Source organism: Equus caballus, chromosome 25, assembly GCF_041296265.1.
Source record: "Equus caballus isolate H_3958 breed thoroughbred chromosome 25, TB-T2T, whole genome shotgun sequence".
Classification (NCBI taxonomy): Eukaryota; Metazoa; Chordata; class Mammalia; order Perissodactyla; family Equidae; genus Equus; species Equus caballus.
In genome coordinates this window covers 29,632,340-29,658,312 of record NC_091708.1, presented here as the reverse complement: position 1 = coordinate 29,658,312, position 25,973 = coordinate 29,632,340, and the positions used below count along the sequence as shown (strand labels likewise).

Genomic DNA, 25,973 nt, shown 5'->3' with positions numbered 1-25,973 from the left:
TTTACTTGAGGAAGATTGCTGCTGAACTAGCATCTATGCCAGTCTTCCTCTGTTTTATATGGGATGTCACCAGAGAGTGGCTTGACAAGGAGTGCTAGGTCCATGCCTGGGATCTGGGCCTGCAAACCCTGGGCTGCCGAAGTGGAGCGTGTGAAATTAACCACTATGCAACAAGGCTAGCCCCCAGTAATTGATTTATTTATTTATTTAGCAAGATCAGCCTTGAGCTAACATCCGTGCCCATCTTCCTCTATTTTATATGTGAGATGTCTGCCACAGCACAGCTTGATAAGCACCAAAGCAGAACGTGCGAACTTAACCACAGTGCCACCAGGCTGGCCCCCAGTGATTTTTATTTTTTAATTTCGTATATGTTTCATTTTTCACTTCTAAAATCTTTATTTGCTCTGTGTGTATGTGTGTGTTTTTATGTTTCCTGCTAATAATTTTTATATTTTTAAAATCATTTTTTTGCTTTACCTAATTGAGCACAGCTGTAGTAATTGTCTTCAAGTCCTAGTCCATCTGGATCATCTTGGGTTGGCCTTCCCTGATTGTCTTTTCCCTTGGGAATGGATGGAACTTTCCTGGTTCACCATATGTTGAATAATTTTCTATTGAATTCTAGAGATTATGACTTTATTGTATGAAGATTCTTGGATTTTGTTTCTCCAAAGAGTGTTACTGTTTTGTTTCTGCAGGCAGTTAACTTGAGTAGACCCCAATTGTCTTGCCTGTGGTGGGTAACACCTCAAATCTCAGCTGTTTTGTTCACTTCAGCTGAGCTGGTTGGAGTCAGCCTTACACAGGTGTGGTTCAGAGGCCAGCCAGAGACGTGGGCAGACGTTACACCCAGATTGTGAGACCCTTTTCTGGGGCTCTCCTTTTCTGGATTCCTCTCTCACTCTTTGGTGGCATTGGTTGATCTGGGAACCATGCACTGGGGCCTCAGTCCAGAAAGAGCAGACTTTCTCTTAAGTGTCATTTGCCCTGAGCCATACTGAAGCTGTGACCCACCCTCAGGACCAAGCTTGAAACATGGGAAATTCACCCTGTGCCGCCTGCTTTCTCTAAATTTCAACTCCTTTCCAAAATATGCCTGCTTTTATTTTCTTCTCAGAGCCCTCAGGGAAGGCTCTGTATTGTATTTTGTACTGTTGTTATGTGCAGGAAAGCACATCCATTAATATCTTACTCCACCGTACCATAAGCAGAATCTCCACTATATTCAATAGTAATCATTTTGTAATGTAAATTTGTTTTGTACCCCCTTTCTTAAAGTTTTGGACACAAGTATTCCCTATGATATCTCATCACCCCTAAGGTCCATTTAATATTGCAACATAATTAACCATTCCTCTCAAATTGGACATTAAGGTTATTTTCCATTTTCCTATATTTATAAATAACATTGCAATGAGTTTAATGCTGCATCAAGCCTTTCTTATATTTAGGATGGTTTCCTTAGGGCGAATTCCCAGAAGTGGGGCAAAAGGGATGGTCCTTTTTTAAGCCTTTTTTTATATTGCCAAATTGCTTCCCAAAAGGGCCTCACAAATTTGCACTGCTTGCAGCAATTTAGGAAAATCATCATTTCATAGAATCCTTGCCAGCACTGGATATTATTAAACCAAGAAATAACATTTCTATCTCAAAAGATGAAAAATTATAACCAAGAATTTATGAACACATATACACATAATATTTTAATGCCAGAGGATAGATTTTTCTGATTCCATGACGTAAGACTCTAAAATGAAATAGATGGATTACAGAGAGGAAGACTCTGAAAAATGAAATTCTGAACAAATAATCACAGGGAGTTACAATGAAGGAGGAAATTGGAAAGCATACAAGGAGGAGATATATTTGCATAGGAAACTAAAGATGGAAAAAAGGCCAAGAATGTGTAACCATTTAGCCCAAACTTATGAAAATACTCCTAGAAAGGCTGAAGCTTCAAATTTGTCAGTGCGTGATGGTCAAATTTGAAGGAAAGTGAACAGAAATAAAACAAGCTTTTAAAATTGCTTTTGGAACAGTGAGAAGAAGAAAATGATTGTCCCCTTGCGTGAAACAGCTGAAACCTTATTACTAGATGAAAATATGAAACTAAATTCATTCCGAATCTATCAGATCTGTCACTTATACCAAGAAAAAAAATCTGAAAACTAGGAAAGGGAGAATTAAGATGTTCCATAAGAAATGGAGTTCTAACACACAGACGAGGTACTAAGTATTTACTTAAGTTATCTGCCTCAATTTCAGTCTCCATATCTAAGCAAATTATTTTTCTAGAGCTAAAATAATTTGAAGATGTGTTGTCAGAGCCACAGAATTAGTTAAACTCTTGGAAGAATCAAGGTAGGTAGAGAAGCTTGAAAATTCTGAAGAAGGGCAAATCTTATCCTGCTTTCAAAATGGGTGGTAAAGCACTTTTGATATTTGATTTTGATTCTCAAGAACAATGAAGTCAGTTGGTCAAATTTATGTAGTGAGCATGTGGGAAGGGAAGTTGGGAGCGCTAGAAGCCATCATGGGTTCCCTAAGAATGAGTCATGACAGGCAAACTGCATTTCTTCTTTGGATAGGTTTGTTTCACAGGTATATCAGGTAGGTACCAAAGACGTAAGATATCTCAATGTCAGTAAGATAGCTGACAAAGCTTCTCATCAGTGTATCAATTTTTGCAAGTATTTATCTGAATATCCTGTCTTTCCAATTAAGTACAAGCCCTGTAATGTCAGGGGATATTTCTGTTTCACTCCCGTTCATATCCACTTCATGGCACATTAATGGCTCTCAACAGATATTTATTGAATGAACAAGATATGTATTTTTTATTGTTTCCAAAGGAGAAAATTGTAAATTGTTAACAGTATAGTCAGATGGTTCAATTTTATGCGGTTACCTGGTCTAAAAGAGCTTTCCTTAAAGGACTGTTATCAACCTGAAGAGAGTTCTGTAGCCATGAGCTATCAAGTTCTATTGTCCATCTAGTTCTCTTCAACACTGACATCCTTGCTTTAGATAAGGGAGGACCTGGCATGGGATACTGGGGATAGCACGGACCACAGCTAGACTTCCCAACCCATCCCTTCTCCTTACTGACTGTGTGGCCTTGTCCAAGACAAATAATCCCTACAAACATCAATTTCTTAGTATTTCAAACAAGGATATCAGCATCAATTTAATTATACTTTTAGATGTACTATATGATTTTAACATACATAAACTTCTAGTCTGTGGCTTGACCTGTTGTAGGCACTTGGTAACTATTCATTCCTTTTCTGACCTCCTGTTCCTTTTCATACTTATCCAATTCATTGAGGGCATGTAGTCAGGGAATAGTGAGAACATGAGATCACAGGATTAGGACCAAAAAATGTCCGGAGACACTGGAAGATGAGGCCAAAATATACAGATACAATTTGGTAGTACAAAATGTTCTTTACTTTGATTTAGAAAAATCAATTCTACAAATACATGATATGGGAAAAAACAGATTTATTTGCAGTGCATGAGAATGAAGAGTTGAGGACATATTGAATACAAGTCAGCTGCTAGGAAAGCGGAAGCAGTCCTGGGCCGCATTATTGTAAGTCTCATGTTCAGTGAAAGGGAGGTGGTAGTCCATTTCTCCTCTGTGTGGGTCAGATCACACCTGGATTATCATGCCTAGTTCTGGAGATCCAAACTCAAAAAAGCCTTGAGCAAATTGGACAATGTTGAAAAGAATCTGACAAAATGAATTTTAAATATGAGATGCATATCAAAATTACTAAGATAGGAAAACAGTGATGTGATAGTGTTATAGAGGATGTCATGAAATAATCACTTCTATATACAGCTGACTGGGATGAAATTGGTATAACCTTTCTGGAGGGCATCTTGACAGTGTGGATCAAAAAACTTTAAATATGTCAATGTCCTTTGACCCATCAATTCATCTTTTTGCTCTCAAGAAAATTGTGCACATGAATGCCCAGGGATGTGTAGGAAGATTTATCTTTAGGAACATGTGATACAATACTGAAGTGAAAAATTGGAGACAATATAATATTTAAACAATAGGAAATTCATTAAATGAATAATGATACATTGAGACAGTGGAATATATTCTGGGTATTAAATGATATTGAAGTCACTACTTAATGACATGGAGTAATGTGTGTGATGCATTTTATTTAGCTTTATTTTAATGGTACAATCTCAGTTCATTAAAAAAAGGAAACATAAAAAGAAGAAAATCTGAGTATTCAGAGAAAATCACTATTAACACTTTGGTGGATGAAGATATAGATAGATGTATAGATGAACATACTGATATATATATATAAGTCTAGATATGGATTTAGATGTGTACATATGCATACATATATGAAATATGCAATTTATAATATAAAAAGTACCAAGCATATAATTGGACACCAATATATATTTCTGACATAAATGAATGAATTGATACACACTTAGATGTTTTTAAATAGAATTCACAAAATGTACTCATGTTACAAGACAAGAAGATCCAGTTGTAAAAACATATGCATATAAACACATGGTTAAAAACTAGAAATAAGGGAAGTCAGTTTGGAGTGATAATATTTGACTTGCATATTATTTTCTTCTTTGTGCTTTCTTTGTTTTCCTCCTAATTTTCTACAATAAATGTGCATTGACTTTGTAATCCAAAAAAAGTCATGGGTTTTGTAAAGCATGTGATACGAGGAATGGCTGAAGGTATTAGAAATATTTAGCTTGGATGGAAAGATTGTAAATGGGCACATAAGCAGTCTTCAGACAGCTGAAGGACCATCGTATGGGGTCATGTAACAGCTTGAGCCTGTGATTCCAAAAGGCTGGACAGAATCTAGAGAGCGGAAATTGCAGAGAACTTGATTCTTGGCCAATCTCACAGATCTGAATCTGCTCTCTTATTCTATTGTACCTTCTGGACCTGCTGCTATATTCTGGTTTCTGCTATGCCATTTATGAGCTATGTGGCCTTGAGCAAGTCATTCATTGTATCTTTGATCCTCAGTCTCTTCATCTTTCAAATGGGGATAATAATACCTATCTCATCCAATTATTGTGAGGGTCAAATGAGTTGTTATCTTTGGGAAGAAAGTAAAGGTGTTAAATGTTATGTAATATTTAGCAGATGTTAATGTCTTTTTTAGTTGTATAGTATGTTAGTAACAGGATAGACTTAGGACTCTGTTCTCTGGACATGCAATTCATCCTTCCATTGCCCAGGGCTGCAAGTCACTTGTATCTTTGACTCTCAGTCTCTTCATCTTTCAAACGGGGATGATAATACCTATCTCATCCAATTATTGTGAGGGTCAAATGAGTTGTTACTTATGAATGTTTTGGCTGCATGCTGTTGTATAATATACCACCCTAAACTTAGTGTCTTAAGACAACAACAATCTTATTATGTTCACGGATTCTAGGAGTCAGGAATTCATAAAGCACAAAGGGGAGATGGTTATCTCAGTTCCACAATGACCGAAACTCAGCTGGAAATACTCAAACATCTGTGGGTGACTCAGATGGCTGGGAGCCGGAATCCACTAGAAGCTTTCTACTCTCACATTTTTGCCACCTGGACTGAAATGTCCTGAAAGCTGGGCTCAGCTGGGACTGTCGACTGGGTCACTGACACTTGGCATCTCCATGTGGCTAGCACTTCTCATAGCACAGTGGCAGGTTTCCAAAGATGAAGTGAGAGTCTAGAGAATCAGCGTTTCAGGAGAGCTGGGCAGAAGCTGTGTCACCTTTTGTGACCTAGTCCTAGAGGTTTGCAGAGTCCTTTCCTCAGCAGCCTCTTTATTAAAAGCACATTCCTAAGGCAGCTCAGATTCAAGGGGAGGGAAATTAGTCTCCACCTTTGATAAGGAAGTGGCAAAGGTCACATTGCAGAAGAGAATGTGGAATGGGAGATTTTCTTAAGGCCATCTTTGGAAAATGCAGTCTCCCACAGGGAGCAATGGGGTATTCCGGAAGACAAAGCCTTACTTTCATTAGATACTGAATTAAGTTTTATTGGAAAGCTTCTCCTCCATAGGTAGTTCTTTGGGCCCAAATTTGGAGATAAATTGAGATATCTTCCTTCTTGGGTGGGTGGTATGATCACTTCTGGGATGGCCTTGTTACACTAAGGTCAGGTGAGGAATGAGCTTAAACTACAGCAATAAAGACCATATATTTTTAAAAAATAAACACCACTTTTATTAAATGTCTTTTCTTACTGGCAAGAATTAGATGTTCATTGGAGAAAAATTATAAAATGCAGATGAGCAATAATAAGACAAATTTATGGAACACCCCAAATCTCAACTACCCAGAGAACAGCCACTATAGGATCTTAATATATTTCTTTCAATACCTTTTTATGTGCGTGTGTGTATATGCATGTATTTATATACTTTATTTGGATGTCTATTTTTAAACAGAATAAGATCATTTTGCACTCACAGTTTTTCAATGTGCTTTTTTAAACTCGCTTCATAGCCTTAGATCATGAACATCCCAGAATGACTTTTACTTCTTCCCTCTTTATTTTTTAAATTAAAATATATTTATTTTTTATTACATGTGCTCAGTGGAATTCGCACCAGATATCAGCAAGAATGTACAAGTTTACAAGTGGAATCCCTCTTTGTATTCTTCTCTGTACAGTTTTTCATTCAATACTATATGATGGAGAGTCTGCATGCCAATAAATATAGATTTATGTCACTGTATTTAATGGTGTCGTGAAAGTCTATTTTACAGATATGCCAACATTTTTTAAATCAGTCTCCTGTAAATGGACCTGTAGGTCACTTCTATTGTTTTTTTCTGAAATTATAAACACTCGTGTTTATTTACATTTTACCATAAACATTTTTTTAACCCTAAATATCATTTTAAAAATTCAACACGAGTCCCAATAGTGTGACAGAATCTTCCCTGGGTGATCAGATAAACCAGGGTTTGAATTCAGGTCCTGCCACTTACTGGCTGTGTGACTGCAGGTGAAAAGCTTTGCCTCTTTCAGCCTCTCTTTCCACATTTGGAGGAATTGGAATATGTGTAGTCACTTCTGGGTAAAGTGCCCAGCACTATGCCTGGCCCACAGTGGTCCTGATGAGAGGTAGCAATTGTGGTCAGGGCATCTCCAAGTGGCGGATGTGCATGAACATCTGTGGTTTAGCTCTAGAGCTCAGAGCTGTTGTGAGTTGTGTGGTTTAGGGGTGTGGGAAGTGTAAGCGGCTTTTGTCCTGTTGCCATGACTGGCACAATTTGTATTCACTGGACGGTTGGGGGTCACATGGGTTTTTGCATTCCCGAGCTACATATTTCTCTATCTGGCGCAGTTCTGGGCAATCTAAAAATGCAATATCGCTGTCACCAGCTCGAGGAAGACACGGAGCCTGAATAATTTAACATGTCACCACCATCCATCATGATACCAAGAGCGTGGGAGATGGAGTGTGGAGGGGTGGGCCTACCAGAGGCTGGCAGAACAGGTTTGCGGACAGGGCAGCCCAATCAGAGAAGGTAGATTTGCAGTGAAGGGTAATGAGTCCCTTCTCATAGGCCAGAAAAGACCATACATCCTAACTCCTGCTTCATCCTTTCCCATAATATGACTTTCAAGTTGTTCAAATGCCCGGATTTGCCCCAGAGCAAACTTGGGGTCCTGTCTCTTGTTTGCCACCAAATATCTATGTCATCTTGGGGAAGCTTATAAATACCTCTGAATAGCTCAGTTTATTTATCAGCAAAATTGAGATAATTTCTCTGTAGAGGACTTAGCATCATGCCTGCAATATCTCAATTGCTTCCTCACCAGATGGTAAGCTCTGAAGTCAGAAAGTTTTTATCTGTTTTATCTACTGCTTTATCCTCAGTGACTAGAACAGTGTTTGGTACATTGTGGGCATTTAGTCAATACTTGTTGAATGAATGAAAAAATGAATGAGGGCTGTTGTGATTATGTGAGGTGACCTCTGGGTCCAGGACAGACTGAATGGTCATCCTCTGCGTCTCAAACACTGGGTCAGGACTCAGGATGTCTGAGCTTGGCCCTTTCAACATGGTTCTGTGATGTCTCCACCCTGTGTCTCAACTTACCCTCTTCCTTTCCCTCTCCCAGCTTTCACATCCCTCCCATTCTACAGTTCTATCATCAGTCTTGTGATGTTACAAGGAGAACAGAGTGTCTCTTTTCTTTTAGTATTTTATTTATTGAGGTAAAGTTCACATAACGTAAAATTAACCATTAACTATTTTAAGGTCCATCGCCATTTAGTATATACACAAGATTGTGTAATCATCACCTCTATCTAGTTTCGAGAGCTTTCCATCACACCAAGAGGAAACCTCATATTCATTAGCAGTCACTCTCTATTCCTTTCCTCCTGCCCAGCCCTGGCAACCACCATTTTTAGTCTCTGTGGTGAATATGCCATATTTTGTTTATCTGTTCATCAGTGGATGGACATTTGCGTTGTTTCCACCTTTTGGCTATTGTGAATAATGCTACTATGAACGTTCCTGTACAACTATTTATTTGATACCCTCTCTTCAATTCTTTTGGACTATACCTAAGAGCAATTGCTGGGTCATGTGGTAATTCTGTGTGTAACTTCTTGAGGAACCGTCAAAGTATGTTCCACAGTGGCTTTTGCCTTCCCATTTTGCCTTCCCACCAGCAGTGTATGAGAGTTCCAATTTCTCTACAGCCTCTCCAACACCTGTTACTGCCTCATTATTTTGATTATGGCCAGCCTAATGGATATGAAATGGTATCTCATGTTGGCCTTGATTTGCATTTCCTTAATGACTAATTACTAATCTTTGCATGAGAACAGAAAGGGTTTTGAATCAGGGAAAAGCCAGGTTCAAATTTGGGGGCTCTGCCATTTGTAATTTGTGTGATTTTGGATAAGCCACATGGAGATTCTGAGGGTTGCTTTGCCCTTCTGTAAAAGGGGGATGATTCTTAGCTCTCAGACCCCTTGTGAGATGTAGATGGGATGTTGCATATAAAGTGCCCAGAGCAGTGCTTATCAGACTGTGGTATGTGTTTGGCCATCATGGCTCCCTCCCCGACCACTCAGGACCAGAAGAACCCGGAGCTGCTGTGTCCTCTCCTTTTCGCTGGCCAGTCTCTGACCATTCTCACTTTGTCTCAGCCTCTAATTGGAAATACTTGAGCAGCCCTCTACAATAAGTGACTGCATTTTAGTTCACTAAATCACCAATTTCATATTAAAATGCTAGCAGAGGGGGCCCTTTTCCATCCATCTGAATTGTCTCCAAGGCAGTCTGTAATTGGCCTGTGTCCTCTTCAGATTATATGGACACTCAGGGGCTATATGCCTTGGGTGGCTGCCAAAACCCTAGTATGTCACAGAAGGCAGGGAGTTGCTCCTCCCACCCAGCAGTGCTTCTTTTTCTTCTAGTAGACTCAGGCAAGCATTGAACACATGAGGAATGTGCCCTCACTCTCGCTTCTTTGGTCTTTGTGCCAACTGTTTACACACACTATACCATTTCCTCATAAGGACCATGTGAACTGAGAGTTACTGTTCCCTTTTAAAGATGAATTAAGAGAGATTGGTTGCATTGCCCAAGCCCACACAGCTAATAAGTGAGACCAAGACTAGAACTCATGCCTGACTCTACTACCCTAATTTCTACAGAAGTGCATTACCTCTCATGGCTCATAGATTAACCCATTGTAGGAACCTACTAGACTCTAAGTGCCTGAAGGCAGAGACAATGGCTATTATCTTTTAATGGAATCTGAGCTACACCAGTTTTCATCCAAGTCACATTAAAAAAAATTTCAACACGTTCGTGGGGTCTGTGGCTTATTCATTTCTTTCCTGTGCCCAGATCCTGGCCGTTAATTATGCTCAGTGATATTTGTTGTATAAGTGTCTCCAGAACTATGCTCTTCAATATGGTGGGCACTTGAAATGTGGCCAGTCTGTATTGCATTGTAAGCATAAAATATACACTGGGTTTTGAAAACATTGTGAAAAGGTATATTAAATATTTCAATACTAATCATTTTATATTGATTACTTGTTAAAATGATAATACTTTGAATATATTGGTTACACCCAGGGACTTCCACTGTGTGGCTCCAGCATAGTCTTGCCAGTCAGTACTCCACTAGATGTTGCTTCCATCTGCCCACACTCCTCATCCGCAAGGATGCTCTAGTTTTTTCGTCTCCTTGGAACTCCATTTTCTACTACTGAAGCCCCATCCATCCTTCCAGCCCTGACTTAAATCTTCCTTCTGCCATAAAGCCTTCTGAGGTCCTCCATGTTGGGATGGATTGCCCTCCTCCATATTCCCAGGATCTCATTGTGTGGAAAATGTAGCTATAAATTAGGTTAAAGGCTCCTTAGGATGCCATTTGTCTCCTCGACTAGCTTATGATCCCTGGGCTGGCAAGGACCGGGTTGTATCTATCTTTGTATCCCCATGTCTGGCTCTGGGCCTGGCATCTAGTAAGCGCTTGACTGAAGTGTGTGAAATTAAGTTGCCTGGAGTGTTTTCTTAGAGATAAGCTCATATATTAAGCAACAATATAGCTAGAAACTATTTAGTATTGTGTGTTTTACATATCATATCTCCTTTAATCTTCAAAGAAACAACCCAAAGTTAATAGTTACTGTCCCTATTTTAGAAAGAAAGAATCCAGGGCTCAGAAGGTCACACAGCCCCGAGGCTGCCAAGCCCTGGTTGCACCCAGATCTGGCTCACCGCAGAGCCTGAACTCCCTCCATAAATCATACCGACTCCTGGATCACTTGGGGCTTACAGAAAGAAGTCTGGGGGATGGGGTTGCTGATCTTTGGGACGGATGAGGGATTTAGCAAGCTTCTGGAGGCCTGCGATGACTGATGGATTGTGCTTCCTCGCAGGGGGAATCAGCTTTGGGAGAACCAAAGGGATGTCGGGGTCAGAGGCAGACGACGAGACGCAGCTGACGTTCTACACGGAGCAGTACCGCAGTCGTCGCCGCAGCAAAGGTAAAGGAGTCCTTGGGAGGGGCCCAGAAACAGCGTTTGTAGAAAGAAAACTTCGAAGCAGATTTTGTGCTTAATGACAAATCCTAAATCTTTTTCAACCTGGTCCTGGATCCGGTTAACACTGAGCTTGGCATTCAATACCCTGGCTAGACAAGTGATCACCATTATGTTCTTTCCCTCTCCATTCTTTATTGGCTTTCTGTCCTACCTCATGCCTCAAAGGATTTGGGGATGATTTTTTTTAAGTTTATGCAGTTTTTTTTAACCAAGCACAAGAAATGAAATAAATAAGAGAATTGGATGGAAAGGAAAATAGGAATAAAGAAAATTACTCAAACTCAAGTTAAATTGACACAAGGTAATCTATGCCACATTATTGTGTAGTTCTGAGAAGGAGGTGATAGTTTAACTCAGAGATTCTTACTAACTGAAGTGCAGAAGGAAACACACTCAGCTGTAAAATGTTCAGGGTCTATGGGATAGAGACAGTGTTTGTTCAGGAAAGTCTATCTACCTGACACCCAGACCAGGGAGAAAGTTCTCCAGTCGGTTCCTATAAACAGGAAACCATGTGATTTTCTAGACATGTCTTCAAGAGATGAAATCAGTATCAATGCATAATTATTTCTTACAATGATACCCAACGTGAGGAGATGTCAAAATGCCAAAGCAGGACTTTATAACAGGCTAAACCTAGAGGCCAAGGTCCATAGTACTCTGATGATTAAACGTGTTCTGAAGGGAAATTAGAGCATATTTCAGGCAACTCCCTGTGAATATAATCCCTCATCCCTGAGTGTCTTATAAAGATGGGAAAGCAGCAAGTTCAAGATTGCATTCTTGGGAGAGGACTTGGGGTGCAAACATGTATTCCATGCCAGTGCTTCAGGGCAGATCTGTGGGCTTAGACCAGGCCCCGGAAAGAAGCAGGGTCCTCTGGCAAACATGGAGGCAGCTAATCAAGGCATGTAGCAGCCTGTGGCTCTCCCACCACTGCACAGAGGTGGGCTGAAGATGTGCCTGGGAGAGGGAAGAGGGGGAGAATCTTACTCACGAAACAATTCTGCGTGCATTCCACCGATGCATGGTGGACATTCAAAGAGATGGATCACATAGCTTCCTGGTTCCTTTCGCTCTTAGGCAAGTCATCTGCCCTCCCTATACCTCAGTTTTCTCATCTGTCAATTGGGCTTTATAAACTAACTTATAGACTTGGAGATGAATTTTGGTTGTGTTATATAAAAAATTTATCATGGCGTCTGGTATATGCTAAGGGCAAATAGTGTAGACGTTATTAATGTCAGTTCGGTTCTCATTGTTGTTTTCCATGCCTCTCTATCTCTGGTGCCTTCCGCTGAAAAGGCCCCATTTGGGGAGTGTCTCCTTTGGCACATCACCTGGGAAGGTTTTGCAGCCTCTGCAGCTGTTAGAATAATTGGGCCTGCCTCCCACTCTTTCCCATGCCTCGACTTTCTGGTATCTGCTGCTTTGGCGATTTAGAAGTTGGAGATGGATGGTTCTGGACCTGTCTTCTCCCTCCCCTAAGACAGCAGCCAGAATTAGGGCTGGGGAAGTCAGTGGGTCTCCTCTGCAGGACTGGGCTATTTACAGCTAATTGGAAAAGCATTCATCACTGAGTGTGCCCCTCATAAATCGGAGGTAAACTTAAAAAACCAAAGCAAAAATAAGCCACAGGACTTGAGATAAAAGACTTGGCCCGGGGCCTCCATACACTCCAGAGGGGCAGTCTATGTGTCCAAGATGGCGAGGACCAGGGCTCTGAGGCCTCTCAACCCTTTCCTACCTTCCTTCTTTCTTCCCTCCCTCCTTTTCTTCCTTCCCTCCTTCCCTCCTTTCCCTCCTTCCCTCCTTTCTTTCTTCCTTCGGCTCTCTCTTCCCTCCTTTCTTCTTTCCTTCCCTCCTTTCTTTCCTCCTTTCTTCCTTCCTTCCCTTCCCTTCTTTCTTCCTTCCTCTCGTGCCTGCCTCCCTTCCTCCATTCCTCCCTCCCTTCTCTTCTTTCTTCTTCCCTCCCTTCCCTACTTCTTTCCTTCCTTCCTTCCTCCCTCTCTCCCTCCACCCCTTCCTTCCATACATATTTCAAATATTTGTTAAGCACCAACTGTGTGTCTGATGCTCTTCTAGGCACTGGGGATACAAACTGAGCAAGAATTTTTAAAAACCCTTGTGGAGCTTGTATTATTATATCAAAGTATAAATATATTAGAGGATGACAATGCTAAGGGAAAAGAATGCAAGGAAAGGAATTGAGAGAGCAGGGAAAGAATTGCAGGTGTAGATGCCCTGAGTGTGTTACCCTAGCATTTGCGGGATCACAGGCAAAGCATTCCTGACACTATAGTTGATGTTGTCAAGGTTATTGGTGCTGCTGCTGTTGCTGCGGTTGTTTGTTGAGCACAGAGTGAACTTGGTCATGGCAAAGGCTCTGCTCCAGCCAAATTAACTTAGAGCTCACTGTCCAGTTCTGCAGATGTCCTGGCCCCCAGTGAAGGGTTGTGACCCTTTGCTGTTTCTTATATGTTGTACAGGAGTTGGGGCACCTTCAGCCCTCATTGCCCTAATGGGAAAAATGCACAGGGAAGGTTTTGGGAGCCCTTGGGGATGAGACAGCAATGGAACAGAGTATTAAGAGCATGGATTCTTGCAGCAAGCTTCTTGGGTTCAAATCCATGCCCCAACACTTACTAGTGGTGCCATCTTGAACATGACCTTTAACCTCTCTGTGCATGTTTCCTAATCTGAAAAATAAGGATAGTAAAGTTAAAGCTCAGGGGTTGTTCTAAGGATTAAAATTAGTTGTATCTATAAAGCACACAGATGGGGGGTAAGGAGGGAGAGAAGAAATCATGGTAGAGCTGAGCTGCTGAGGAAGGAACACTGGGCCAAGTGTGTGGGCGAATCTCAGATCTGCTGCCAACCTGCTGTGTGACCTCAGTCAAGTCACGCCACGTATCCAGGCTTCCCTGAGCATAAGCCATGAGTTTGATTTCTGAGGTCACTTCTCACTCATGAAATGTACCTGGCTTCCAGTTCCTGCTCCCTTTGCATCCTGTCGGCCTCCACCATGCCCAATGTCTCTCCTCTTTCCTGATTCTCTTTTTGGAGAGGGTGTCTGCCCCTGACATGAGAGTGGCTTCTAGCATCCCATTGGGCCTTGCCTTCACCCCCAGGCCTACCTGAATCCCCATTGTTCCAGTCTTCTCTCCACCTCTGCTACCACCATCCCAGCTCTTCTTTAGGAAATGCCTGTGGTCTGCTCAGGGCTGTGCAGGCCAGCCTGGCTATGGCACAGAGGAGATGATAAATTGCAATGAGATGAAGGAAGAAAGAGGTAAAAATGCCAGGAAAGGTGGATCCCTATGCTGGTTGAAAATAGTCATTTCATAGCATTTGGAGTCCATAGTAATTCACCATACCCCTTGAGTTCCATCTGAAAAGAGGATCTGGGTGTGTTCCCTAAATCAAGGTACATGTGGACCTGGATCAAGGCATTCAACTCTTGACATCCTCGAAGTGCTCAGAAGGAAGTTGGGACTCTGAAGTCATCTGACAGTGACAGGAGCAGTGGTTTCTAATGCCAGATTTGCCACCAGTTTTCTGTATGACCTTGACCAAGCCACTGCCCGTCTCTGAGTCTCACTTTAGCAATTGACAAGTAGAGGTTGAAAAGGGATGCTCAAGAGCAAGTCAGCAAGTATGAGATAAAGTCTTCCTAAGGGCCCTGCCTGGTGCTGCGTGGTGCTGGGAAAGGTATTAGAAGACGTTGGAAGACAAAGAATAACCTGATGTTACCTGAGTGCTACATACTGTCCCAGCCCTGAGAGAGTTGGAGGAACACTAGAGAGATGTGGGGCTTCCAGGAGGGCTTCCTGGAAGAGTTGAAGCTGAAAGGTGGCCTGGGCTCAGACATGGCACTATCACTGTTCATTCACATGACACGAGCCAGTAGTCTCAATATTTTCATCTTTAAAATGGGGTGCAGTACCTCCCTCCCAGGGTAATTGTGAAGATTAAATGGGAACATGAGCATCTCCTTTATAACTACAGTTTCCTTTCTCCATTGCCACCATCCTAGTCCCTGTCATCTACATCCTTTGCTTAAAAACTGCTAACATCACCTTCTCCATGGTCTCAATTTCCGTATTGCAACCCATTTTCAACCCGCAGCCAGAGTGATCATTTAAAAAACGTAAATGGGGATCGTGTCGCTTCTCTGCTTAGAAACTTTCCATCCTTCTGCCTTTAGGATGGAATGTGAACTTCTCATTGTACCTACAATCCCCCAGGTGGTCCTGCCCCGCCCATGTCCCCAGGGCTCTGTCTGCCCCTGCCACCCGAGCCTCTTCTCCAAGACTCCCATGTCTGTCCTGCCAGAATCTTCACCAGCATGGACTGCTCTCCCTTGCCCTTTGACTCACTCCCACTCATTCTGACATCTTCACTTAAATGGTGGCTCTTCAGCTAAGCCATCCTGCACCTAATTTCCCTGTTTCATTCAACATCAGCTCCTGTGTTCTTCCCTCTCTGTTGACTTCATCAAAGCTATAATTTTACGTTTACTGATCTGTTCTCTGGGCATTATTTGTACCCTCTGCTGAACTGGAACCTTCACGAGAATAGGCACATTGTCATTTGTGCCCAGCTTTCCATCTGTGGCACCAAACACAGGGATGGGTCCATGGTATGTACTGGGTTCCTATTTTTGAGAGAATGAATGATTAATGAATGAATGAAAGAAATTCCTGGTCCAGTGTCTGGATTATTATAAGTGCTCAGGGTGGATGCTGCTTTCCAGTTTGCCCCTCTTGTTTTCTCTCACTCCATTCCCACTTGCTGGAAAAGGGTCTCCTCTCTCTCTCCTTCTCTTTCCAGTTCCTGATGAGCAGAACTGAGGCCTCAGTCCTGCTCATTCTTTCACCTCAAGGCTACCAGGGAAGGACATACCTGGGAGGGCCTGAGTACTTATGTTGAAAACCCAGTCTGTCTGGATTTCTTGAGCATGGTGGGAGTGTGTGCAATCTGAAGGGATGTTACAAGTCCAGGAGGTTCCTGGCAGAGAAAGATACACCTCGGGATGATATCGGGAGAGGGACATGGAGGAGGAAAAGAGAAGAAACATCTAATAGGTTTTTCTTACCTAGCTCTATCTCTTTAGCATGTCCCATGAAAGAAATAGAAGTGGCTTTAGATTATCCAGACCTGGCTATGAGTTGTGACCTTACCTAGTCCCTTTCATGTGGCCATGGATAGACGTTGAACCTCTGGGTGCTTCCCTCTGTATAAAATAGAGCTGTTGACTCCTACCTTACAGGGTGAGCAAGTCCAGAGATGGAATGTTCCAGGATTCACCCAGAGGTGCTCAAGAAATTTTGTTCTTTCCTCCTTAAACTTCCCTTCCCTTGAAAACATTCTGAACCCCAAACTAAATCAGCTAAAATCTCATTTTTGATCATAGGGTCTACTGAAAAAGAGATTTATGATATAGTGTGAGAATCTGAGCTTCCCCGAGCCCCAGATTCTTTGTAAGGGAAATGGGACTGTTATTCAAAGGTGTCTGGTATGGCCGGGTAGAACCTCACGGCAGAGCAAAGAAATGTATTAATCAATATGGCAAGTTGCAGAGAGGAAGAGAGCAAAGGGGCTAAGAAACAGAGACTGAGAGACCAAGATATGTGTGTCTGGTGGGACTTCCTAAATGAGGACTCAGGAGCCTTTCCCTGTAAATGGCCATTAGTAAACATTTTCGGCTTTACAGGCCATGCGGTCACTGTTGGAACCACTCAGCTCTGCTGTTGTACCTTGAAAGCTGCCATAGACAACATATAAATGAATGAACATAAACATGTCCTAATGAAACTCTGTCTCCAAAACAGATGCTGATCCAGATGTCACCTGCGGCTCACAGTGTGCTGACCCCTGCCCTAAACCATCCACATCATACAGGTGGCCCTTACCTGTAGGACTGGTCCAGGAAGCATGAGTGAAATCTCACAATGCTTTGTGAAATGAATCTGATCTCATATCATACATGATCTTACTGCCTAAAGGAGTCTATCTGTCAAACAAAGAATTCCATGTTTGGTCAAGGAAATAATCATCCAATCCATCACTTGTTTGGGATTTGCCAATTCTCATGGTTTTCTACAGAATTAACTAATGAAGTAGCGGATTATGATAGGTTCCCACTGGGCATAATTTCAGCTTTATTATCCAGAGATGACACTACATAGAGTAAAGGACACTGGACCCAGAGTTAAGAGATGAGTATTGAAGTCTGTACCCCCACAACTAACTCAGTGACACTTGGTGAGCCTGTGCCCCTGGGGCCTCAGTTTTCCTGTCCATCAAACAAGGATGTTTATGCCTCATGTCATCAAGTCTGAAGTTCATTCTAGTCTAACCTCTATTTATGGAATAAACAACCTTACTAAGCATGAGGCTGGGTATTACGGGAAATGGACCCTGGGCCCCCAGCCTCAAGGTAGTGATAATCTCCTTGGGGGGAACACAGCTCATACAGAGAAGTGATGCTGATCAGAACAAGCCAGTGTATAATTGAAGGTCCAGATGAGAAGTGCAGATGGCATGGCCCGCCCCAGGCACAATGCTGAGCAGGAGACAGAGCCGCCACAGCTGCTTGATGATTCTAGCAGTGCAAGCACCCAGCATGGGCCTCCCGACCCAGCTCTGCATGGGTGGCTCTGTGGCCTTGGGCGAGTCTCTCTCCCCCTCTAGGCTTCACTATTCTCATCTGCTGGTTCTCAGCCAGTTTTCAGATTCCCAATCCCATGCACTTTTCTCTAAGCTTTGCTAATTTGTTTCCCAGCAGAGAGAACGGGGGCCTGAATGCCCCCTGGTTTTGCTTATTTCTTTGTTTTAGTTGCTTGTTTTAATATGGCAGTTCTTAAGATGAGATTTTCTCTAGTGATAAGAACTCTGAAGTTGTAAGCAAAACTTTGTGCTAATCTGTATGGTTGTGTTTTTTTATTCTCCCTTGCCAAAACAGACAGACAGACAGACAGACAGACACACACACACACACACACACACACAAGTGCATGCACAAGATTTAATCCTGTTTTTGAGGAAAAGGACAGGTGAGAGAAAGTTTGAGCCAAATCTGCAAGAAAGCAGGCCTTTGAGGATTGAGGGTAGGAGATTAATTCTGAAATACAAGCCGTGAATGCCAAGATGGAACAGAAACTTCAGGAAACGGGAATAGGTTGGGGTGAAAGTCGAGCATCAACAGAACAGCACCTGCCCAGTATGAGGGGCAGAGGGTACATGGTACACTGGGAGTGGGGACTGGAGAGATGTCAGAAAGTGGGTAGAGCCAAAGAATGTGGCTGTGAGATGATAGTAGATGAGCTATAGAAATAGGCTGGAGGGGCCGGCCAGGTGGTGCAGGAATTAAGTTCATGCTCTCTGCTTTGGTGGCCTGGGGTTTGCTGGTTCGGATCCTGGGCACAGACCTGTGCACTGCTTATCAAGCCATGCTGTGTAGCAGGCGTCCCACATATCAAATAGAGGAAGATGGGCACAGATGTTAGTTCTAGGGCCAGTCTTCCTCAGCAAAAAGAGGAGGATTGGTGGTGGATGTTAGCTCAGGGTTAATCTTCCTTGGGAAAAAAAAATAAGAAATAAAAAAAGAAATAAAAAAAGAAATAGGCTGGAGGCATGCCTTGACCATTGGGATACGCACCCTATCCTTTATTCATCATCTCTCATCTAACCACAGGGTTTTCTCAATCCTAAAGATAATCCATCCCATCTTCTACTTTATGAACATAGAAAACAAGGCTGAGAGAAGGAAAGCATTTTACTCAAGGTTAAAATGTCACCCCTTTCAAATGACAGAGCAAAAGGGAAAAGTGTTAACTAGAGGTGATTCTGGGCAAAGGGTATATAGATGTTTTTTGTACTCTTCTTATCTTGTACCTTTTCCAAAAGTTTGAAATTTTTTCCTGACCAAAACATTAAGTAAACAGTAGTCCTTCCAGGTTGATTATAGGCTTCGGAATCAGCAGTCAGGGGTCGAAATCCTTGCTCTGCCATTTCCTAGCTGTGTGGCTTAGAGCAAGGCACTTTCCTTCTCTGAGCCTCAATTTCTCCTGGGTAAAGGAAGATAAGTCTAGTATTAGTCCTTCTACTCCGACTTTGGCTTGTTGTGAGCATTAAAGGAGATAATGTATGCAAAGGACATGCTTAGCCAAGTGTGCCTGCCCTGTGATCAATGCTTACTAAATGCTAACTGGTTAAGCACAGCAAATCAGTGCCTGAGCCAGGCACAGCTCCATGGCCTTTTGCCAATATGCTAGCCAGCAAATTGGTCTTGCTTCTAGAAAAAGAAAGTAGACATTTTCAGTAAGAACATGAATTTGGTGGGCCTGGCCTCTTGGGGACATTGTGATGTGACTTTTCCCCTTCGCCATCCTTGTCCCTTGCCTAAGGACAGCCTCTTTCACAGGCACCTCTGCCAGCCTGCAGGGTGCACCCCTAGGACTTGCTACTCAGAAAAGAGTAAACACTGACGACGGATCGATCGGTAATTAATCATCCTCTAAGCCTTTGTCGCTAGAGTGACCTGGAAAGAATGTCCCAAAGCCCAGGCTGTGGAGGGAGGGAATGATGTCAGGGACCTGGGACAGTTGGTCCTGGAATGGGGGGGATTCAAGGCAGAGCAGCAAGACTCCAGTGTCCTTATTTCTCTCCACCTCCTCTGCCCAACTGGCCTGTTCCTCTCTACCCAACAGGGATTCCTGCTGAGGACAGCGTGGCTGGAGCTCAAGACAAAGGGTTAGCTGGGGGCCCCAGAGGTGAATGCATCACCACCCAATTTAGGAGTGGGTTTCTCAGGTTATCCTAGGTCATGGACATAGGGAATGTAGGGGGAGGTTAGGACAAGGTGGAAAGCTAGGGAGAGGGAGTGCGGGATAAGCTTGTGAAGGAAAGAGGGAGGCAAGGACAGAGGGAGGAAAGGCCAAGCAAGAGAGTACTGAGAAACTACTGGAAGGCTTAAGATTTGGGTTCCAATCCTGGGTCTACACTTGTTTGATCATGAGAATTGAGCAAGGCTCTGGGCCTCAGTTTTCTATCTGCCAACCAACAGGGTAGAACTTGACACTCTCTAAGTTCTTCTCAGCAGTACCATTCTCAGAGCCTACGATAGAAACAGAGACAACCAGGAGGGAGAAAGAGGAAAAGGACAGAAGAATGGTATTTGATTTATTAAACTCTCTGTACGCTGGTCTGTGTTCTTTATATGCATCATCTCATGGAATTCCAAGTAATACCATGAGAAGAGGTTGTTTTTATCTCTATTTCACAGATAAGGAAACTGAGGCTTAGAGAGGTCACTAACGTGAGACTACTATAAGGTAAGGGGAGCTGAGATTTGAACTTAAGCTATTTGGTTTCAAAAATCTGGTCAGACTGTCATGTGATTGAGATAATGCACAAAAAATGCATACCACAGTGCCTGGCACAAGGTATATACTAAAGAGACAGGAGGTAGTTACCCATATCTGTGCTGGTGCGGAAAGCCTGATCAGATCCCTGAGAACTTCCTGGTGGCAACTCCGTAACCCTTCCTAGGGGCATCAGCCCGGGAGGAGCTTGGACCAGGATTAGGGCTGGTCAGAAGCAGTTCAGGCACTGAGAAGTCAGTTCCGTAGGGAGGAAAAAAGGCAGCATCCATGGGGACAAACCCTCCCAGGACACCACCAACAGTGGGGATCCTGGTATTTGCTCAGGTAGGAAAACATGGCAAAGAGGACTTGCTGTACTGGCGCCAACCCGTACCAGTTTGTGAGAGCCAACTTTGCTCATCATTCCCAACTCTGCTGTGAGTGGTGGCCTGTTGGTAGCTTATAATCAACCGTGGCGGAAGTATTTACACCATGGCAATTGGCAAACACTGCAATGGAAACTTCCCCTTCCTCCTTAGAGAGCCCATTATTAAACATTTAGCAGCACACCACTGAGAAGTGTCAGTAAGAAGTAAGATTTTAGACACAGGCTGGCAGGCAAGAACCATTTTCTAGAAACTCTCTGAGCACTCCAGAATCTTTCCTGGGGGACACTGCACTAGGAATGGAACAAAGTGAACCACAAAGTCCAAGGCTCCAGGCCAAGGATCTCTTTTCAGAAACCAAGTTCAGCTGGGGAGGCTGGATTGTTAGTTCCTGAGTAGGAGGTTGGACGCTCTGGTGCTACCCACCTGAAGAATAATGAGTCCTAGAACCTAGGTCAGGTCAGAGCCAATAGCAAGGCAGGTATCCTCAGCTGTGAGGTCGGAGCTAGGTAGTTCTCTGACCTACCTGAACCTCACAATCACTTGGAAAGCTTTTAAAAACACTAGTTCCAATATGTATCTCAGACCAATTACATGGGAATGTCTGGGTATTGGTATATAATCCTTTCCAGATTCTAATTTTCAGCCAGAGTTGAGAAAAACCAGTCTACAGTTGCCTTGACATATTAGCCAACAGCACATCCCTGTTGCTCTTCTGACACTGGGCTCTCATCAAGTATATCCTCCCTTTCCCAAGCCAGGAGCTTATATAACAATTATAAGAGGAATAACAATTTATAGCAAGCATTTATTGAGTGTGACTTTTGTGCCAGGTCCATTGCATATTCATGAATTTTTCCGTGTGGTCAGTTATTGTCCTTGTCTCTATATGTAAAAGAATAAAACTGAAACCAGGCAGAGTAAATTCTCCAAGGTCATAGAACCAGTAAGGGGCAGGAATAAGGTCTGACCCTCATCCCAGTTGGCTCCAAAAGCTGTTGTCGCAATACCCAAGGACTGTTCCCCTAGGAGGATCTCACAGATTTTTCCTCCTTCCCTCTCATCATAACTCTTGACCTGGTAGTTAGCTGTTGGTGATTTGCAGTCGATGGATACCTTCCTCCAGAAGGTTCCAGCAGCTCTTGCAGGCTTTCTGGAGAGATTCTGGCTTCCCTCACAGGGCGATGAGACTGAGAGTTTGGATTTCTCTTACTGAAAGGATAGTAAAATGCAGAAACCCAGCTTTGATCTACGCCTGCATTTGGCCCTATTTAATGAGACATTAGAGAAGAGAAAATTACGTATTCAGAAATTGTTACAGGCTAAAAAAGCTCCTGTCTGATGTCTTTCTTCTCTCCCTTCCCTCAAACCTCAGAGGAAATAGGCGTTGGGTTTTGTTTTTGTTTTTTTTCTCTTAAAGGTCCCTTCCAGACTACCTCTCGTCAACCCACAGGAACATCAAGCAGTCTCGACAAATGAGGATTCCTTGAATGCAGTGAGGGAGCCAGACAACTTCAAAAACTCCCTCCCCAAAGCCGCGATGGTCCCTGAAATAGTGTTTAAATTGTTCTCAGTTCTCCCCCTCCTTTGCGGTGCCAGCCAGCTCAGCACCTGACAGCCTGGCATCGAAGGGAGGGAGACGGCTGTCAGGAATCAAATGGGAGACCAAAGGCGATAAAGCAAACATGTCGTGTTGAGTTGCTTACACTAGCGAGAAGGAATAATCAGTCTCTCCCGCTCTCGTGTCTTTCAACTAGGCTCAGCAGGATTTTCCCCCGCTTTTCCTTGCACAGAGAGATTGCGACTTTCTGCTTCCCGCCCCAAGCACAAACACTCCGTCATCCCCTTTCTTCGCAATCCTGTGGGATGGCCAGGATTCTCTTATCCTGCAAAACTCTTTCCCAGATAAAGAGATGAAACTACTGGTCATGGTCCCCTGCGGCGTGTCAAGTGCTGTGCAAGGTGTTTGTACACACGACCTTATTTATATAGATATAAGCCCTTAGTTTGGGTGATCTTGGTCCAGTTCGTTTACTTTCCAGGCCTCAATTTCCTTCTCTCGAAAATGGAGGTGATAATCGCACTTTACAGGATTTATGTGATGAATAAACAGGATCAGGTGTCTTTGGAGTCTAAGGTGTAAGAAGGAAGATAGTGAGAAGAAAGGCTAGGAAGGGAGAATTGACCCAGACTGGGAAAGGCTTTGAATGCCAAGTTCATTCATTGAGTCAATGAATGTTTACTAAATATCTAATTCTGTTAAGATTCTATGCTAAGGACTGGGTACACAGTGGAAAATAGACTGATAATGTGGCTGCCCTCAGGAAGCTTGTAGTCTGGCCAGCAAGAAAAGGGGAGGGAGAGAGTACTTCACAAATAAACACCTAATGAATATATCATTTCCAGCTGTGAGAAGTGCCTTTGAAGAAAAGATGAGGGGACTACTATAATTGGGAGAGTCGTGAAAGGCATCTTTGAGGAATCAGTATTAGAGCTTAAACCTGAAGGATGAATGGGAGGTGGCTAGGTGCTAAAAAAGGCATCTCCATGTGAGCAGGGGAGAGCTTAGACTTGAGCCCATGTGAAATGGGGAATCTAGGAAGGTTTTTAAAGAGGGTGATCCATTGTTCTGTTTGTGATTGAACAAAAACACTCTTTCCACAGTGGAGGAAGAAGTGGAAGGAGGAGAGCCTGGAGGTGGGAGAGCAGTTAGGAGGCTGCCGAGGTAGAATGGGAGCCCTCTGGGAAAGCATGGGAGGGATGGCTGTCAGGAGCTTGTTACCATCCAGTTAGCAGAACCTGAAAACTGATCGGCTCTAAGAAGTGAGCCAGTGAGGGTTGCTTGAAGATGGGCATTCGATTCTGGCGTAGGAGCTGGAGAGAATCCAATGCTGGGCAAGGCAGGAGCAACAGATCTTCAGGAGAGGGAAGGAGGAGCTCCGTTTTAGAGCTGCTGCCTATGAGGTGCCTGTGGGGTATCCAGTAGCAGACATTGACAACCAGATCTGAGCTCAGAAGATGTCTGACCGGCAAAAGAGAGTAGGAGTCAGCACTCTGTGGCTGTGTATTCACTTTCTGTTTCACGAACTTAGCAGGTCCAAACAACAGCTATTTATTATCTCACAGTTCTGAAGGTCAAAAGTCCAGTCATGTCATAACTGGGTTTTCTGCTTGAGGCTTGGGACCCTTTTCCAAGAGCATGTGGTCATTGGCCGAATTCATTTCCTTGTAGCTGCATGACTGACATGCCTGTTGTCCTGCTGCTGTCAGCCAGGGACCTCTCCCAGTTCTTGAAGGCCACTCTCAGGCCTGCGCTCACAGCTCCTTCCTCACGGTATGGCTGTCGGCTTCGTCAAGGCCAGCAGGAGAGCATCTGTTACCCTTTGACTCTCTTCCTTCAAGGCCCTGGTCTCTTTTAAGGGCTCACTGGATTTAGCCAGAACCTTCCAGGATAAACTCCTTTATGAATAACTCAAAATCAACTGATTTTGGACTTTAATTACATCTGAAAAATTCCTTTATCTTTGTCATATAGCATAACTTAATCATGGAGTGATATCCCATCATATTCACAGTCCCACCCACATTCAAGAGGAGGGGAATACACAGAGTACGTACAGGGAATAGGAATCTTGGAGGCCATTCTAGAGCTTGGCCTCCCACAGGGTGGTAAATAAAAGCATGAGAGGAGGAGACTATCCTAAGGAGAGTGTGTAGACAGGAAACTGAAGCAGCTGAGGGTGTGTCCCTCAGCCGTGGATTCTCAGTTGATAGTGTCCTTCTCTCAACATCTCAGGTACAGTCAAACCACCTGGTGCTCCATGGGAGGGAAGCAGATGCCACAGCTCAGATGCATTTGCCGTGATAAAAGCTTAGAGACTGCAGGACATGGGGATTCAGGGAAGATACGTAACTAACTCAACGTGCATGACAGTAGTTTCAATATTAGAACAGAACAATTGATTTAAAAAGCATATGTGGGGGAATCACAATAGGTTATATGTGTATGTATTTATTTATCCTTCTGTTTGTCATTTATACCCTGCCTATGCCCAAAAGGGCCAGCCCTGGTGGTCTAGTGGTTAAGATTAGGCATTCTCTCTACCACGACCCTGGTTTGTTTCCTGGTCAGGGAACCACATCACCCAACTATTGGTTGTCATACTGTGGTGGCTGCCTGTTGCTGTGATGCTGAAAGCTATGCCACTAGTATTTCACATACCAGGAGGGTCTCCCATGGTGGACACGTTTCAGCAGAGCTTCCAAACTAAGATAGACTAGGAAGAAGGACCTGTACGCCCACTTCTGAAAAAATTGGCCATGAAAGCCTTGTGAATAGCAGGGGAACACTGTCTGATATAGCACCAGAAGGTGAGAGGATGGCGCAAAAAGACTAGGCGGGGTTCCGCTCTGCTGTACACAACGTGGCTAGGAGTTGGAATCAACTCAACAGCTCTAACAACAAAATTCCCCAAAGGGACTTGAGGTGAGTGGATTACTGATGGTAGCCTAGTGTGCAGTGTTTAATTTGTGGCTTTTGGAACCAAACACAGCTAGTTATGAGTCCTGGCAGAGTGATCTTGGGGAGCTCACTCTAACCCGCTAACCCCTGCTTTGCTCAGCTGTGTAAGGGCATGTTCATAGTTCCTTCTTCTAAGAGTGGCTTTGAGGTTGAAATAAAATAACACAAATAAAGCACTTAGCAAAGTTCCCAGCAGGTGGTAAGTGATGAATAAATGGTAGCATCTGCTCCGGCCACTTCACTTGATACACGAGGAGACTGTCTCAGTAGCTAGGTCAGATCATCTCAGAGGTCTATTATGTCTTTAATTTGATTTGAAATCTTGAAAAATGTTGTTCATCCCTCTTTCATTGTTCATTCAAACCATTGTGTGTCTTGTCTTGGATACCTGGAGGCATGAAAGCATTTTATCTTTACCTAATGGGAGGAAAATAAAAGAAAGAGGATGAAGAAGAATCAAAAATAAACGTCCAGGTGGAAAGAGACCATGAGAATGATCTCCTTATACTCTGTCCTTGAGTGATGTTTTGAGTAAAAGATTAGCCTGGTCTCCAGCCCTATGTACATAGTAAACAAGCTTTGGCTTAAAAAACAA

The 25,973-nt window shown here is 43.2% G+C and overlaps 1 protein-coding gene across 7 annotated transcripts in view; it reads left to right on the top strand.

The window, feature by feature from the left end:
• Positions 1–25,973, top strand: part of ASTN2 (astrotactin 2) — an 828,204-nt gene that overhangs the window by 269,084 nt on the left and 533,147 nt on the right. For all 7 annotated transcript variants that reach the window (XM_023628756.2, XM_023628754.2, XM_070251110.1 and 4 more), the window contains one exon: positions 10,938–11,045. In XM_023628756.2, coding sequence (XP_023484524.1) covers positions 10,938–11,045 — 108 coding nt within the window. The remainder of the gene's footprint in view (positions 1–10,937; positions 11,046–25,973) is intronic.